General features: G+C 46.3%; 1 protein-coding gene across 6 annotated transcripts in view; it reads right to left on the bottom strand.

Moving 5' to 3' along the window:
- Nucleotides 1-8,822, bottom strand: part of DAPK1 (death associated protein kinase 1) — a 175,641-nt gene extending 166,819 nt beyond the window's left edge. Inside the window, exons 1-2 of one of the 6 annotated variants that reach the window (XM_088019069.1) lie at nt 8,782-8,822; nt 7,316-7,485 (exon numbers count right to left, since the gene is read on the bottom strand). In XM_088019069.1, coding sequence (XP_087875195.1) covers nt 7,316-7,377 — 62 coding nt within the window. In that variant the 5' untranslated portion in view covers nt 7,378-7,485; nt 8,782-8,822. The other 5 variants (XM_088019070.1, XM_088019068.1, XM_088019067.1 and 2 more) reach the window with 5 other exon arrangements.
- Between the last annotated feature and the right edge of the window lie 6,709 nt (nt 8,823-15,531).

Here is a 15,531-nt window from a genome sequence, read left to right as displayed (position 1 = left end):
AATATGTCCCAAAAGAGAGGCCACACTCAGAGCCAAATTTCCCAGCTGAAAACCACCAGGCTTATGAATATAAGCACCATCAATATAAACTTTTCAAACACCAGAGATCAGCAGTTTCCAGCATTCATTTGCTCAAACATTATGTTCCTCATCCAAAGTTGAATGTGTTTATAAAGGGAAAAAATCAACAACGTTCACCCCACCTCCTCTCCTGACATCTCTGAATATACATTAGGTTGCTGAATAAAATTCCTCAAGCTCACACTGGAAATGTCATAAGACAGAGGGGTGAGCCACATGGTCATTTCTCAGGGGGAGGCAACATTATACTTAAATGGCCATAGTGTGATCTGTAAGCCACACTAGCTTCTAATGTCCCCTAAAAAAGAGAGAAGCTATAAACAAGAGTCACCAAGGATCACACCGGTCAACCTACTGCCCGAGATTAGTGACTAGCACAGGACTGCTTTTGTTTTGTTTTGTTTTGTTTTGTTTTGTTTTGTTTTGGACTGGGATTGAAAATAAGACACTAACCATCTTAGGTTTCAGACTTTGTAAAAATCCTCCTGGCACATTAAACCTAGAGAGGGGTACAGCACTTTTTGGTTTACCCAAGAAAGATTTATTACTCAGGCGCAGTTGTTTCAATCCCATTTAGATACCGTAGAAAAACCGAATGGCAATTTTTTTTCCTCCTCTCACATTTAAAGGAATTCATTCAGAATGTTAACAAAGTGGATTTACTATAAATAATATAAAATAAATTGGATTTACTATAAATAATTATACTGTCATATCACCTCTCTCGAGGCTGAGAGGGCTTTCTGTTGTGATAATTTACCTCAATAAACCAAAGCAAAACAACCAAGTATGGTCTTCCACATCTCAGGCAATCATACAGCAGGCCCTAAACCATGCAGACTAGTGCCACATCATGAAATGAAAAACTGTTTGTCATTTAGGGGATGGCCCACCAGGCAGAGCCCTGACTTAACATGGTACATTACTCAAAGGTTAAATAATAATAAGAGTGTTCTGTGAACTTTCTAAAAAGCTGAACTATTAACTTTGGAAGTTGGTTCAAACCATGCCACACACCAACATCATTCATAACCGTGGAGCCCAAGGGAAAAGGAAAGAAGTTTCTGTGTGCAGGAAAGTGCCAGGGGAGTTCTGAGCTCAGAGTAAGCCTCTGGCTTGGGGAAAGGGGGTGAGGGGGATCGAACCTTCAGTGAAGTTGGCTTCTAGCTGTTCCTAACCACACTCTCAAAGGCAGATAATTAAAAACAGATTGGCATTAGCTGGCTGCCCAAATCACCTCTCTTAAATATCTTGCCAAACCCTAACTAGTGTAAAGAACGCCCGAAGCAGGCCTGGCCAGGTTTCGGGGCCCACCTCTTGCTACCTACTAACCAGCTGCTCGAGACACCTGACCTGTCTAAGCACCGACTTAGATGAAATGGAAAGGGAGGACCCGCTGATTATTCCAGCTTCTTCCAGCTCCAGGTGCCGAGGGATCTTCCGGCTGCTCTTCCCCAAGGCAAGCCCCTCCTTTCCACCAGTAAGCAGATTCTTTGTCTCATGATCAGTAATAACTTTCTAGGAAAATCATCTTTTATTGCATTTAGACAAAATGCCTGGTTAGCATAGGTACACACAGCATCTGGCTAGAATTCTCAGGGTGAGAGTTCGTAACACATTTCCCTGCAGGAAGACAGGGGGTCTTCAAAGAGGTCAGACAATGTAATTGACCCTGTAGCTCACAGGGCTGAGGCCTTGACCCCCACACCACCTCCAAGGATATCCACCCAGATGCCCCCCCCGCCCCCACTCCACCTGGGAGGAAATGGTCTTTGGCTTTAAGGGGTCACAACTTTGCTAGAAGGTAAGAGGACATGTTGACACTGTCACCTCTCCTGATATAACTCCCATACGTAATTACTGAAATTAATCTGAGCATCCATCTCTGTAAGCCTACTGTGTGTTTTCCATGGTTTTGTAGAGGCAGCCAATGTTATGGGGCCTTAGGTTCCCTAGTGGCTAGGTAAGATACAGGCTTGGGGGGTAACAAGGCATAGGGGGACCAAAGAGTCCGCTTCAATGCTTCTTGGCTCCCCATCAATAAAACCTCAACCCCCTACGTTTCTGGCCCCATCGAACCTAAATTATGCCTGCCTGGGTGGTCCAGAGATACCTTCCCAGTGCTGGCAAGCAAGCATCCAGCCAAACTGCCACTCACCGCCATCACCGTGCCCTCCCTTCACACCCTGCAAGACCATTATTGGACCTTCCTAAAATGCACAGAATTCAGAATCACTGAATGCAGAACAAAGTCAACAATAATAGTGCTGTACATGGGTGACAGAGGGCAACCACACTGTGGGCATACCATTAGTCATAGAGCTGTCAATCACTATGCTGTACACCTGAAATTAACCTAACATCGTGTGTCGACTACATTTTAATAAAAACAAATCACTGAACATCACCTTTAATATGTATATTTTGAACCTTATCTCTCTTAAAACTTTGCAGCCTCTCCTATCAGAGGAAACATCTGAGGGAACACAGAAGCAGAAATGTAAATTAAAAAAATCACATTCAGCGCCGTCCTACAGGATGATCTCACTAGTCATCCAGGTGGGCCTGGGATTCTCCCTCTAAAGGGAAAACAGGCCAAGAAGTCTTTCCTCTTTCCACCCACACAGGATTGCCCTAATTCTTAGGAACCACTCTGTGGTCCGCAGTAAACCAAATGAAAGATGTATGCTGACTCTTGGAGTTTAGGACAAAGCCTTACATCAGTTAAAATGCCTATGGATTGTATGTCAGAATGAGAAAGTTTTCAATTTGAATCATTAAACTTCCAGCCACCATCTGAACCGATGTAAATTATCTAATGCTCCACTTTGTTTTGTTTAAAGCTGATCTTGTGCTTGGACATTTTGGCTACTGTGCATGTAACTGTCCAGTCACAGAGAACACAAAAGGAAAAGCAGTTTTTACTCTTATAAGCTGCAGCCCTTAACATCCCAAGCTCATCTCCACCGGGGTCATCACTCACTGGGGGCCATATGTACGTGCAAGCGTGTGTGTGTGTGTTCACGGTGCTTTACATGTATCAATCTACTCATCCAATCAGCGAGCATTTATTGAGCCTCTACCAACAAGTACCTAAGTGGCTTTAGAGATACAAACTGATGAGCAAGTCCAAGGTCACAGCCTTGTGACAACCTGTGAGGAAAGCAGGTAATCAAATAAACAATGACTCTACAGTGTGGTAAACGCTGGGATGGGGACAACAGTTATTAAAAATAATACCTTAAGCAGTGACGGCGTGTCAGGTGGTTACAGCCATGCTCTCTCATTCCCACAACACCCTATAAAGGTCGGTGTCTCCCCACTTTCCAAGTGAGTGTACCGAGGCTGCCTCACACCACACATTGCCTCTCTATCAGCATCAGCATCCACATCATCATTTAGGTCTTAAATCCCCATGCTGGTCCCAATATCGCACCTGCCAACCTGCATTAGCTTGCCCAGGCACTGACGGAGTTTTTGCCTGGTGTTACAGGGCACAATGCATGCCCTGGGGAGAAAAGACCATGGAGCTCACCAGAAGGAAGGCTCAAGCAGGCTACAAGAAGCAACACAAGAGGGATGCCTGGGTGGCTCAGTCACTGGGCATCTGCCTTCGGCTCGGGTCATGGTCCCGGGGTCCTGGGATCGAGCCCTGCATCAGACTCCCTGCTGGGTGGGAAGCCTGCTTCTCTCTCTCCCACTTACCCTGCTTGTATTCTCTCTCTGGCTGTCTCTCTCTGTCAAATCGATGGGTAAAATCTTTAAAAAAAAAAAAAAAGCAATACAAGAATAATGACAGCACAAAGCAAGGACACGGCATGGCATGACGCAGTCTGCGGTCATGTTCCAACAGAGTAGAGTGCTTCAAGAGAGCAAGTCTGAAGGGAGAAATCACTGTGGAGGGAATTTCTTCAGGAGGTAGGACCTGGGTCTTAAGATCATGTAAAGTGAGACAGCGGGAGAGGAAAGAAGGCCAGTTCCCCGGGAAAGTAGTGCTCAGAGAGATGTCCAGAAGGCTCACAGGTTAGGCTGGACCACGGCCAACCACATAAGGGGAACCCGATGGTGGGACAAGTCAGCATGCAGCCTCCCAAGCTCCCACTGATAAGAGTGTCTAAGGCATCCCGGGGCATTAAAAATGAGCCAGATATAATGGCAGATGGAGAAATCTGCACGCATAAGAAACCCTCCCAGAAACACTCCATGGGATGGAAAGAGGGCTTTGTTCTACCTCCTGAGATGGACAGTGAGACCCCAAAGGGCCTCCCAGAGTCAACACAAAAGGTCACCAAACAGTCTTTTAAAGGGAGGGGTGGCTGCTCACAATGGGTTCATGGTCTAGTTCAGAGATGCTTTATTCAGACTCAGAGTGGGGAGGCCAAGGGCACAACATCAACGTGCCTCCCCCATGCATGATCCTTTTCCCGGAAGGCCTCCCTTCCCCAAAACTGGTAAACAGATACCTGAACAAAAATTGACTTGCAGGCCAAATTATTAGCCTGGCTGGAACACCCACATGTCTCAGTCAGTCCTGCAAATAATATCTGCATTGGTTTAACTCTTTACTGCTGATTAAAATACTTTTACATGTGTTAGATTACGTGATTTTCACAACAGCTATGACATAAGCATTAAGCCTATTTTTTCTAAGTCTTTATTTATCATTTATTTAAGTAATCTCTATATCCAACATGGGGCTCAAACTCAGGACCCTGAGAACAAGAGTCACTTGCTCTTTTGACTGAGCCAGCCAGGCACCCCTAAGCCCCTTGCTTTAAAAATGAAGATCCTGAGAGTCAGAGAGGGTGAGGGACTTATTCAAGGTGATTAGCAAGTTGCAGAGCCAGGTTTTGAACCAGGATGTCTGTCCAGTGGTCTGTCTGCTGGATCACTACTGCAATAATCAGAATACTTTATGAAGTTCTTTACAGGGACGGAGAGCTTTTACAGCAGTCCTGGGCAGTACACAGACACACACTAACACACACAAGCACTCATACATATGTACTCTATTTTCCTAAAAGTAAAGTAATAATAGTAATAATACTGAGTGCACCCATCTCCCCTCCTCTGGCTATGGACTTGGTCTCAGCATATGCATAAGTTAAATGAGTACCTATTATTTAGATGACTCCTAAAGACATGCAGGTCAAGTGTAGCATGTTCACACTGGTCTGTGTATAACTCACTACTTACAAGGGTCTTGCATTTGTGCTCAATTATCTGCCCATTTCCATTTCTGTGACACATGAAGCAGCCTCTTTCCTTCATATCTATCTTAGGTCAGGACTTGTTTTCAGGAAGTGGCTATTTCCCAGGCAGATGTAAAAATCACACGGCTTGGGAAAAAAACTTCCCCCTCAAATCAACCATTTTCCCCATTTTTAGGCAAAGCAAAAGAAGCTATATCAGATGGATGGGCATATATACTCTTTTTTAAAAACCCCCAACTCCCAGTTTTCAGAGCCCTTCTCTCAAATCCATAGGTCACACAAATTAAATCAGCCCATCAACCAGGTGTCAATTAGTCTTGCACAGTGGGGAGAAAGTTCTACACAGAAACGGATACCAAGACAAAAATCAAAGCTAAATGTAGCGAGAACTGAGCAAGCCACCTCTCAGCTCAGAGGCAGAGGGCCTGTCATCTCGCCCACGAAGTAAAGATCACAAACTCCCCCACCAGCCTCAGGGAGGCTTTGTTTTTTTTCTTTCTCATAACACACAATTTTACCAAAAGATCTTACTGAAAATAAGATCATATACTTAATCCATAAAACAATCGGCTCACCTAATTTTAATCACCCCTCTTTCTAAAAGAATTTATATAATCAGGCCACACGACACAAATGGAATTAAAATACATTTTTTCACCTTTTTTTCCCAGTAGGGAAACTCAAAGGAAAACTTCATATACCACTCGTCTTGCTGAAAACCACAGGAATAAAGTGATTTATTTCTAGTTAAACCAAGTACTTCAACCACATACCCTTAAACCTTAATCTTAAACATATCCATGAAGTATGATTTTTGAGAGCTTTCCTTCTTCCTTATTCCCTCAGGAAATCTCCAATAATATAGCATAAGCTCCTCCTAAGTGCATTCTCTCAGTGATGTCCTGAGTTGATACTAAACACATACAGAAATACTCTCTTACAGTAACCTTTTAAAAATGGCTTTTATTCCCCACTCTTACTGGAACTTGTAAAAAATTTTTGTTAAGCTCCACACTGGAAATTCCCATTAGGTAACTCAGGGTGCTTTTGAATTTCCTCCTAATTAAAAAATAAAAAATAAAAAAAAAAAGCTTAGGATCAGGACATCAGGTGAACATGGAAAAATACATACTTTGATACAGGTGTAAGTAAATACACACTTTCTCTTTGTTTCAAGATCCTTTACTCAATACAAATCCACTAAAATCAAATTCTTACTTTGAATCTAAATTTAGGTGTGAAAACTGGGCTTTGTGCTACTTAGACCAGAGCTCAACACATCCTGTCAAATACCCAGTCAAGGGGAAACTGAGCCAGTGCTGAGACGCCTCAAAATAATCATTCTTTGTTCACCTAGAAACTGAACAACTTTGCACTCAGAGTCACAGCTCCCACAGTGGTGGAAGTATGCTCTGGATCCAGATAGCCGTATTAGACTCTCAATCATTTATTTGTTAAAAATTTAACATGGTAAACGAAACCAAAGCAACCACTAACACCAACTGGGTAATTAAATCCCTGGCTGGAGGAAGTTTCAAAATCCAAACCCAACAGCAACATCTGGCAAGCATGCTACCAATACTTGCTCATGTTACTCTGAAAATTCAGAAAGAAAGTATTAAGATTTTAAAAGCCTACTAATTAGTTTGTACTCTGCTTAAATCACATAGAAGATCTAACACCAGATGCAAATATATCTTAGCTTTTGCCTCATCTCCGAACGGCAAAAGCTGACAAGAATTACTGCAGACAATTAAATCTGTTCCTGTCCAGGGCTCTTGTTCAATACCCTTTGCAACATAATCTAACACTGAAATTGCATATCATGGTCCCTTGGATTAGGTGGTTTATTTCTGGACCCCAGGCCGTGCTGGATTAGTAACTCTTTTCTCTATAATTTGCACATCTCTTGGAAGGGAGAGGGAGCCTCCTGATTCAAACTGCATTTGTTTACCGCCCACTGCCCCCAATATTATGCATTCCCACAACCCAGTAGCATGCGCTTCCGGCACCCCCTGTACCTGCCAAGTTCCTCGCCGGTGTCGTAGTAATCATCCACGTTTTCCTGCCTGAACACAGTCATGATAAACTGTCACTCCTCACCAAAGCCCAGCGCACTTCAGCTCCGCTTCCCACACCATCACCACCGCTCCTGCGCCTCCTTGGGCCCCTCATGCATCAGTCTCCAGTCCTTTAAAATAATAGCAACAATAATAATAAAATGACAACCCGAAAAGGAAGGAGTCCTCCTCAGCTAAGAGCCGCTCGCGGAGGACCCTCTCTCCCCAGCTGCCCCTCCCCGCCGGGTGGAGAGGCGCACCCTTTGTTAAACCCGCGCCAGGGACGTCCCCAGCCCCGCATCAACTCGCGCGCGCGTGGAGCCGGGTACAACGGCACCTCAAGGTCCGCGTCCCCAAAAGCACTGCGCTCCGAGCGGATCAGAACCGGCTCCGGAAGTGACTGGCCTTCCCGCCTCCCCTTCCTCCACACACACGCCCACCCAGCTCCCCACCTCCGGGGGCGCCGCGGAAGAATGAAGCCCTCGCCCGGGCGAAACGCGCCTCGCTGGAAGCATCCCCCTCCAGCCTGCGGCGGCACGGCAGCCCCCGCGCCACCTCTCGGCTCCCGCACTCCCCGGCCACCGCGGCCACCGCGACCACCCCCTCCCCCGAGCCAGGCAGTCCCCAGAGGCACATTCCTGGTGACTCCCGCTCCGTTACCCGGCCGACCCGGCGTACGGCCGCCCGGGGGAGCAGGGGAGGAAAGGGAGCGGCCGAGGGAGGCGCGGCCGCCCGCTCCCGGTCTCCGCGCCCCGACACAAAGCGCCCGGCCCGGCCCGCGCCACCTGTTCCCACCCGGCCCGCGGGGCAGAGGGAGCCTCCTGGCTGCGACCCCACTTCTCCCCACAGTCCAGCCGCCCCCGCCTCGGCCTTCCCGGTTGCCCTGGCCGCGGCTGCGAAAGCAAAAGCAGGCGGCGGGGCCCGGGAGGAGCCGGGGAGCGCGCGCGGCCACTCACCCGGGCGCCCGGGAGCTGCCCGGGTCCCTCCGGCGCTGACGGAGGCCGACCGTGGGCGCCAGCGCGGGAGACGAGCCGGGCGGCGGCGGGTGCGCGGAGCGGCGGCGGGTGCGCGGGGAGGGGGCGAATGGGGGACGCGGGTCCCACGCGTCCGCCCCGGCGTCGGCTCGGTCGGGCTCTCCCCCTCCGGCTCGGGAGCAGCCCCTCGGCTCCTCGCCGCCTTCCTGGCGGAGGGCGGCCGGCAGGCGGCCAATGGGGACCCCGCGGGCGGGCTGGCGGCACGGCCCACCCACCTCCGAGCTGCCCGGCCCGGCCCGCGCTGCGGGTTCTGCGCCGCGCTGACTGCTCCTCCCCGCTCGGCGCTCCCGGCTCGCTGGCGCGCTCTACCGCGCACACCCCCGCACACACCCACTCACCCACACCCACCCTGGAGCCGAGGGAGCGCAGCCGCGCGCGTCGTGGGCGCCCCACCTGTGCACGCCACTCGGCTGCCCCCTTCGGCCGCGTTCCAGAGAAATGCGATTCCTTCGTCCTCAATGTGTACTGAGCGCCCGGCGTGTGCCAGGCACGGTGCTCGGCACCGGGAACTTGGAGACCAAAATAGATTTTTAAAAATCCCTGCCCTGGTGAAACTTACATTCTGGTGGAGAAGCTAGAAAAGAAATACGTAAGCAAATGAATAAGACCATTTTAGAAGAAATCAGTTCTATGGAGACAGTAACACAGAAGAACGGGATAGAGAAGGGAGGGAGGGAGTGGGTCGCATTACTTGCCTTTCCTCTCCAGAATAGGTGTTTTGAGCTGAGATCTGAAAGATAAGAAGGTATGCAAAAGAGAAGAAAAGATTGAGGTCTCAGAGGACCAATGAGCAACAGAAAGGAAGGGTTTATGTGTGCTCTTCAATAAGTATTGGCTATTGATGACTTGAAACGTGGATAGTCTCCAAGTGTTCTAGAAGTGTGAAATGCACGTGGCATTCCAAGCCTTGGTATAGAAATAAGAATGAGGGGCGCCTGGGTGGCTCAGTCGTTAAGCGTCTGCCTTCCGCTCAGGTCCTGATCCCAGGGTCCTGGGATCGAGCCCCGCATCGGGCTCCCTGCTCCACAGGAAGCCTGCTTCTCCCTCTCCCACTCCCGCCCCCCTCCCCCGCCTTGTGTTCCCTCTCCCGCTGTCTCTCTCTGTCAAATAAATAAAATGTTAAAAAAAAAATTCTTAGAAATAAGAATGAAAAGTATCTCGTGAATATTTTTGTAATAACTACATGTTCAGATGATAGCATTTTGGACACACTGAGTTAAATAAAATCTATTATTAAAATTAATTTCACCTTTTACTTTATAAAATGCAGCTACTAGAAAATGTAACACTACCTTTGGGGCTTGCATTATGTCTCTGAAGAGTGTGCTAGTCTACACAGAGACCCCATACCTCCTGGGGACTTTATCCACTCTCTCTTCTTACCCCGTGCTCCCACCAATGCTTTGGGTCTGGGAGACAGAAAAGATGGTTTCCCATAGGGACTCCTGGAGATCCCCAAACAGAAAAGTTCCTACAGGGAAATCTACCTTACTGCTTAGAATTGTAGGCACTATGTGAGCCCTCTGAGATTTCAGAGTTATATCACTGTTCAAATAACCCAGATTTTCTAAAATGAGGTTTAAACTCGCTTTGGGTCAACAGAAGTTTGAACAGTAGAAATGTTGCCCTACTGCCAAAAAAAAAAGAATGCCCCTCAGACCTTATATCAGACTGTCCTTTTTTTTTTTTAAGATTTTATTTTATTTATTTTAGACATAGAGAGAGAGAGAGGGCACAGACACACAAGAGCAGGGGAGGGGCAGAGGGGGAAGGGGAGGGATTGAAAATCTCCAGCAGACTCATTGCTGAGCAGGAGCCCAAGGTGTGGCTCAATCTCACCACCCTGAAATTATGACCTGAGCCTGAACCAAGAGTGGGATGCTTGACCAACTGAGCCACCCAGGTGCCCCTCAGACCATCTGCTTAAAGAACATTACATTTAGTGGCCCAAAGGAAGAGCAAGTGTTCATGATGATAGAAGTAAGGGAAGGTTCCAAATCAGGAAATGCTATTAACCTAAGTGGTGGGTTTGAGAATTATACCAAAGGATCTTAAGAGGTGAGAAATACAGTAAAAAAATAACAACAAAAGAAAAGGTGACTCATCTGGGGGAAATGTAAATGAATATATCTGTTGGGGGGGAATATTTAAAAACAGATGTTTGGGAGAAACTTGGAAAGTGCTCATGGACGACTGCTTTCTGGCTAATATTTTTCCTGCAAAAAAATGTAAGTGTGTTTTCCAAGGCAATGAGGCTTGGCTCTGTTTGGGGGCTAGCATGTCTTGCCTACCATGTTCCGTGTGCTAATCACACGACATTTTCTGGGATCCTGGGAGGTGCATGAAGGTGGGTATCACAAAATTGGATCTAATATTGGTGGAGCCATTTAAGGGCTGAACGACCTCGGATGTGTCCCTTACACTCCAAGCTTCATGTCTGCGTTAATTTAGGCAAGCATTTTAGAGGAGGAAAATGCGGTAGTTAAAAAAACATGGCCAAAAATTCAACCAAGAAGTGGAGTGTAATTTTTCTCCCCATGACCATGAGCTGGCCCTAATGCTTCGCTTCTCAGAAAATGTGACGGAAATGACACAGCATAACGTCCTTCCAAGGCTAGGTCATAAGGCCTTTACGAGCTTCTGCCTCACCCTCTCCTTCTCTGTAACTCACTCTGGCTCTCTTTTTCTCCCTCTACTCTCTCACTCCCTCTGCCTTCAGCTGCCATGGTTACCCTGGGGCTGCCATGTGGAGAAACCATGTGGAGAGACCACAGAAAGAAAGAAGCCCAAGGAAGCCAGCTGTTCCAGCCCCACGCCCCACCCCCACCCCCAGCTACTCGTGTTTTCACAACCCAGGCTCTGGGAGCAGTATCAATGATTGTTACTGTTTTAAGTCATTCTTTTGGGGTGGTTTGTTACAGAGCAATACATAACTTATCAGAGAGTTAGGAAGAAAATAAGAACTGTCTTAATGTGTACCAGATGCCCAGTAGACTAAATTATTCTCTTGCTTAATCTTCAAAGAACTCTGTACATTAGCTGTCTCACTTTTTTTTTTTTTTTTGCTTTATACTTAACCTTAGTGTCATCACCTGCAAAATGGGGACAGTAACAGACCCTTGAATATTCCTCGGACTTGCTGGGAGAATAGAGAGAGACACTGCATGAAATAGGGCTTTGTACATTATAAAATACATCAGGGTGTTGGAGCAAGAAGGGCTCCAAGAGGCATCTCTCAGATGGAAGGCAGCAATACAGTAATCCTCAAATCATGAGATTTAAGCTGGAAAGGACGTCTGTGAAAATAAATGATTATGAATATGGACAATGGATTATGATAATCATGATGCCAGCATTTAAAACGGACTCAGATCTAGAAGTTAGAACATTATTTCATATCTGTATTAGGGTAAAATAACTACTGCTCTAAAGCCCAACAAAACTTAGAGTTCTAACAAATTAAAAGTTTATTTCTTACTCTCAGCACCGAGGTTTGCAGGAGATAGAGAGGTAGACAGAGGGCTACCCCCCGCCCCCATAGTCATTCAGGGAGCCAAGTTTCTGCCCTCTGATGGATCCGTGTTCCCTCAGTGCGCGCGAGCTTCTTCTTGATCCTTCTCTTCTACTGGCTGATAAGAGAAGAGAGAATCCAGAGAAAACTACACTGGAAGCTTATTAAGGGGGTCGTCAGGTTTGAAGTCTAAGGCCTAACCATTTGTGGGCAAGATATTCTAAGACCTATCAGAGTGGACCACATTAGCTCTGTTCACCTTCCAATTACTTTTTAATAACAAGTCTTTGGCTTTTATCAAGGGCTTTTTTTTTTTTTAATTTTAATTCCAGTGTAGTTAACATACAGTGTTATGTAAGGTTCAGATGTACGGGGGCTTATATTTTAATTTTTTAAAAGATTTTATTTATTTATTTGCCTGAGAGAGAGAGAGAGAGAGAGCACAAGCAGGGGAAGCAGCAGGCAGAGGGAGAAGCAGGATCCCCGCTGAGCAAGAGGCCAGAATGTGTCCCGAGACTCAATCCCAGGACTCTGGGATTGTGACCTGAGCCAAAGGCAGACGCTTAACCGACCAAGCCACCCAGGCATCCCTTAAATTTTTTTTAAAGATTTATTTATTTGGGAGAGAGAGCGTGCGCACGTGAACATGAGCAGAGGAAGAGGCAGAGGGAGAGGGAGAAACTCTCAAGCAGACTCCAATATCCAGCACAGATCCCAATTCAGCACACAGTCCCACGACTCTGGGATCATGACCAGAGCCGAAACCAAAAGTTGGGCGCTCAACCAAGTGAGCCACCCATGCACCCCCAAGGGGCTTATATTTTTAAACTGCCCTGTGAAAAATGTCTCTGTACCTGTGGCTTCCCTTGGAGGGATTGACCATTATGCAGCCGAGTATCTCTTATGTAGGAAGTCACATGACTGCATCCAATCCCTCCCAATACTGAGCACTAAGATAACTCATCTTTTTTTTTGTGAGACAATGAAAATCATAAAGCTCATTCTGTTTTCCATTTTCCCTGGATTCCAAAAAGCATGTGGCAATCTCAGAAAGTATCATCCTCTAAGTAATGTCCAATTCACCATATTATCTGAGTCAATAAATAAACATGTGTTATCTAGTATACATTAGATACTGAGGATGCCGAGATGAAAGAAACATTCTTTATCCTCAAGTAACTCAGTCTAATGAGGGAGCCCAAGCAACAAAGAAGACTGTTCCATTACAGTGTGACTCTGCTAGATATAATCCATTCACTCCTCTAGAGCCAATCTTGATCCTTCTCCAACCTTACAGATTGGCAGACTGGGCTGTGAGATTATTTTCACTCATTTTCTTGTCCTCTTCCTGCTGGTTGGTTTGGCCAGTGGGGAACCCTGGTATGAGGTCAAGAAGGAGGGAGGAGAATGAAGCCAGGAGAGTTACTCTCCTGTTTTCCTCGCAGAAAGGTTGCCTTGGTCACTGTCAAACAAAGGTCTACTGCTCTTCATCAGATAACCTCTTCCACATGATTTTCTCTGTCCAGGCTGTTGGTAACCAGTCTATCACCTTGTCTGTTTGGACCTAGAGTTAGTGCCTGATCAACTGTTACTAACCTGGGTTCCTACCCCATCCCTTATGGGTCCCCTGCACCCCTCCCACACCTCTCTGAATCATCCTAATTAGAGTGCGCCATCTCCTTCCTCTGGGACCCTGATTGCTAGTGTAAGGAGAGCGGAATCTCAGACTGCTGTGAAAGCACAAAGGGAGGGCACTTAATTCAGATAAAGGCCAAAGGTGGAGGGTGATGATGGGGGAGCCTGGGGTTTTAGGGAAATTTCCTAGAGGAGCTGACATCCTAATAAAACATGAAAAAAAGATTAAGAATTGGCAGAATAAAATGGTAGGTGATGGGGTGGTGGATTGCGGGGGGCGCCACGGGTGGGAGAGAAGGGCATCAAGACAGAGGAAAATAGTGAAGGTAAAATCATAGATGTGAGGTAGATAATGGATCATTCGGCTCTAAGCAATAAACTTCAGGCAGTGAAATGGCAAAAAGTAAGAGCAGAGAAAGGGTCTTTTCCACCATGCCCAGGACCTAGATAAGAGCAGAGAGGTAAACCAAGGTAGATTTTGACAGCCTTGTCCATAATGTCATTAATGTGGCACATGCTCAGAGATGGTGGGTAGAGAACAACAAGATACTTTAAGGAGGTAGAAATCACAGGACTTTGTACTTGAGGAAAAGGACAGAATCAGGGCAATATCCAAGCTTTTGGTTAAGTGATTAGAAAGATTGCTGTTATGTAGGCTGAAATACAGGTGCACAAGTTACATGGGGAAGAGAAGATGATGTCAGCCTTGGAGATATGAAGCTTGAGGTGCCCTGAGCATCTAGATGATATCCAGGTGAGTTGGGCACCCGTGGGATAGACAGGCTGATTCTGGCGTTCACCAAGGGGACCAGCGCATGAAGTAGATGGAAAACAGGATGCAGGACTAGAAAGAGCCCTTGGGGCAGAACTCTTGGGAACAGAAACTATCAACCCAAGCAAATACAGAGGGGTAAGTATGCTTGGTCAGTAGCTATAAATTGCCAACTAACCTGATGAGCAGCTATGAGTTTTACTTGTGTTTCTTGGGGCCAGAATGGGCACCACCAGTGGGTAGTGAATTAAGACCTCATGAATCCTGAGTGCCTTACACGCCTGTGTATATATAGTGCACCGTGAATATTTGCCCTCTTCTTGGTCTAATAGGTTACTAACTTCCTTATCTATGCTAATACATCTTGTGAATTTCATCCATCTCATTTATTTTCTTGTTTTCTATAATAGAGTTGAATATGCACAAACAAAATACCAAATGCAGGTTACACACGTCCTTCCTGTGAGTTATTCGAAGCACCTTTCTGACCCCTTTTCCCACCATTGCTCCAGACTCACCTTTTTTTGTACTGTATGGGTATAAAAATTAGGGCTTCACAGTGCCTCCCTGGCCCTCTGAGCTGGAGTATGTGACTTCAGATTTAAGAGCCCATAACATGGATTTTGCTTACTTCTCTACCCCTACCTCCCCTCTGACTCAGCTTCTTTCCAATTTTCATTTATTGTACCCTGAGGTATTGAATGCATTTCTAACCCCCATCAAATCCTTTGTGAAGACAAGTAGGGTGTACATAAACGCGTGCAAATCACTGACCAGTATCTGAAAGGCCACAGGACATTATAAACATCTGGGACTATAAAGTTTACTCTTGCCCTTAGCCTGATTTCTTTTGTGCCTGGCCCAATTTCTTCTAGGTTCTGACACTACCTGAGGCAAAGGTTGGTAACACTGACAACACTTATAAAACTCATGGCCCAGAATGTCAGTCAGGTCCCTAACTAAAGGCACACAGGGCTGCCTCTACACAGCATACACTTGACTCACTTGATTATTATATGCAAATGTGGAATTTGTGGGACAAGTATCCTTCTTTCCCCATAGAAGTTACCCACTGGTGGGTTTTAATGTAGTTAGCTACAAGATTCTACATTTCTCTCTTGAGATTGTGTGGCTATAATTGGAAAGAAGAGTACAACATTCAAAGGAGTTTCTCCTTTGTCAAACAAATTCAAAGCAAGACTAAAAAAAAACCAAAAAACCAAAA

This window comes from Eumetopias jubatus, unplaced genomic scaffold (assembly GCF_037043125.1).
Source record: "Eumetopias jubatus isolate StellerSeaLion01/CBP00866 unplaced genomic scaffold, mEumJub1_p1.0 scaffold_15, whole genome shotgun sequence".
In the NCBI taxonomy this organism is placed as follows: domain Eukaryota; kingdom Metazoa; phylum Chordata; class Mammalia; order Carnivora; family Otariidae; genus Eumetopias; species Eumetopias jubatus.
This window is presented reverse-complemented; position numbering and strand designations above follow the sequence as displayed.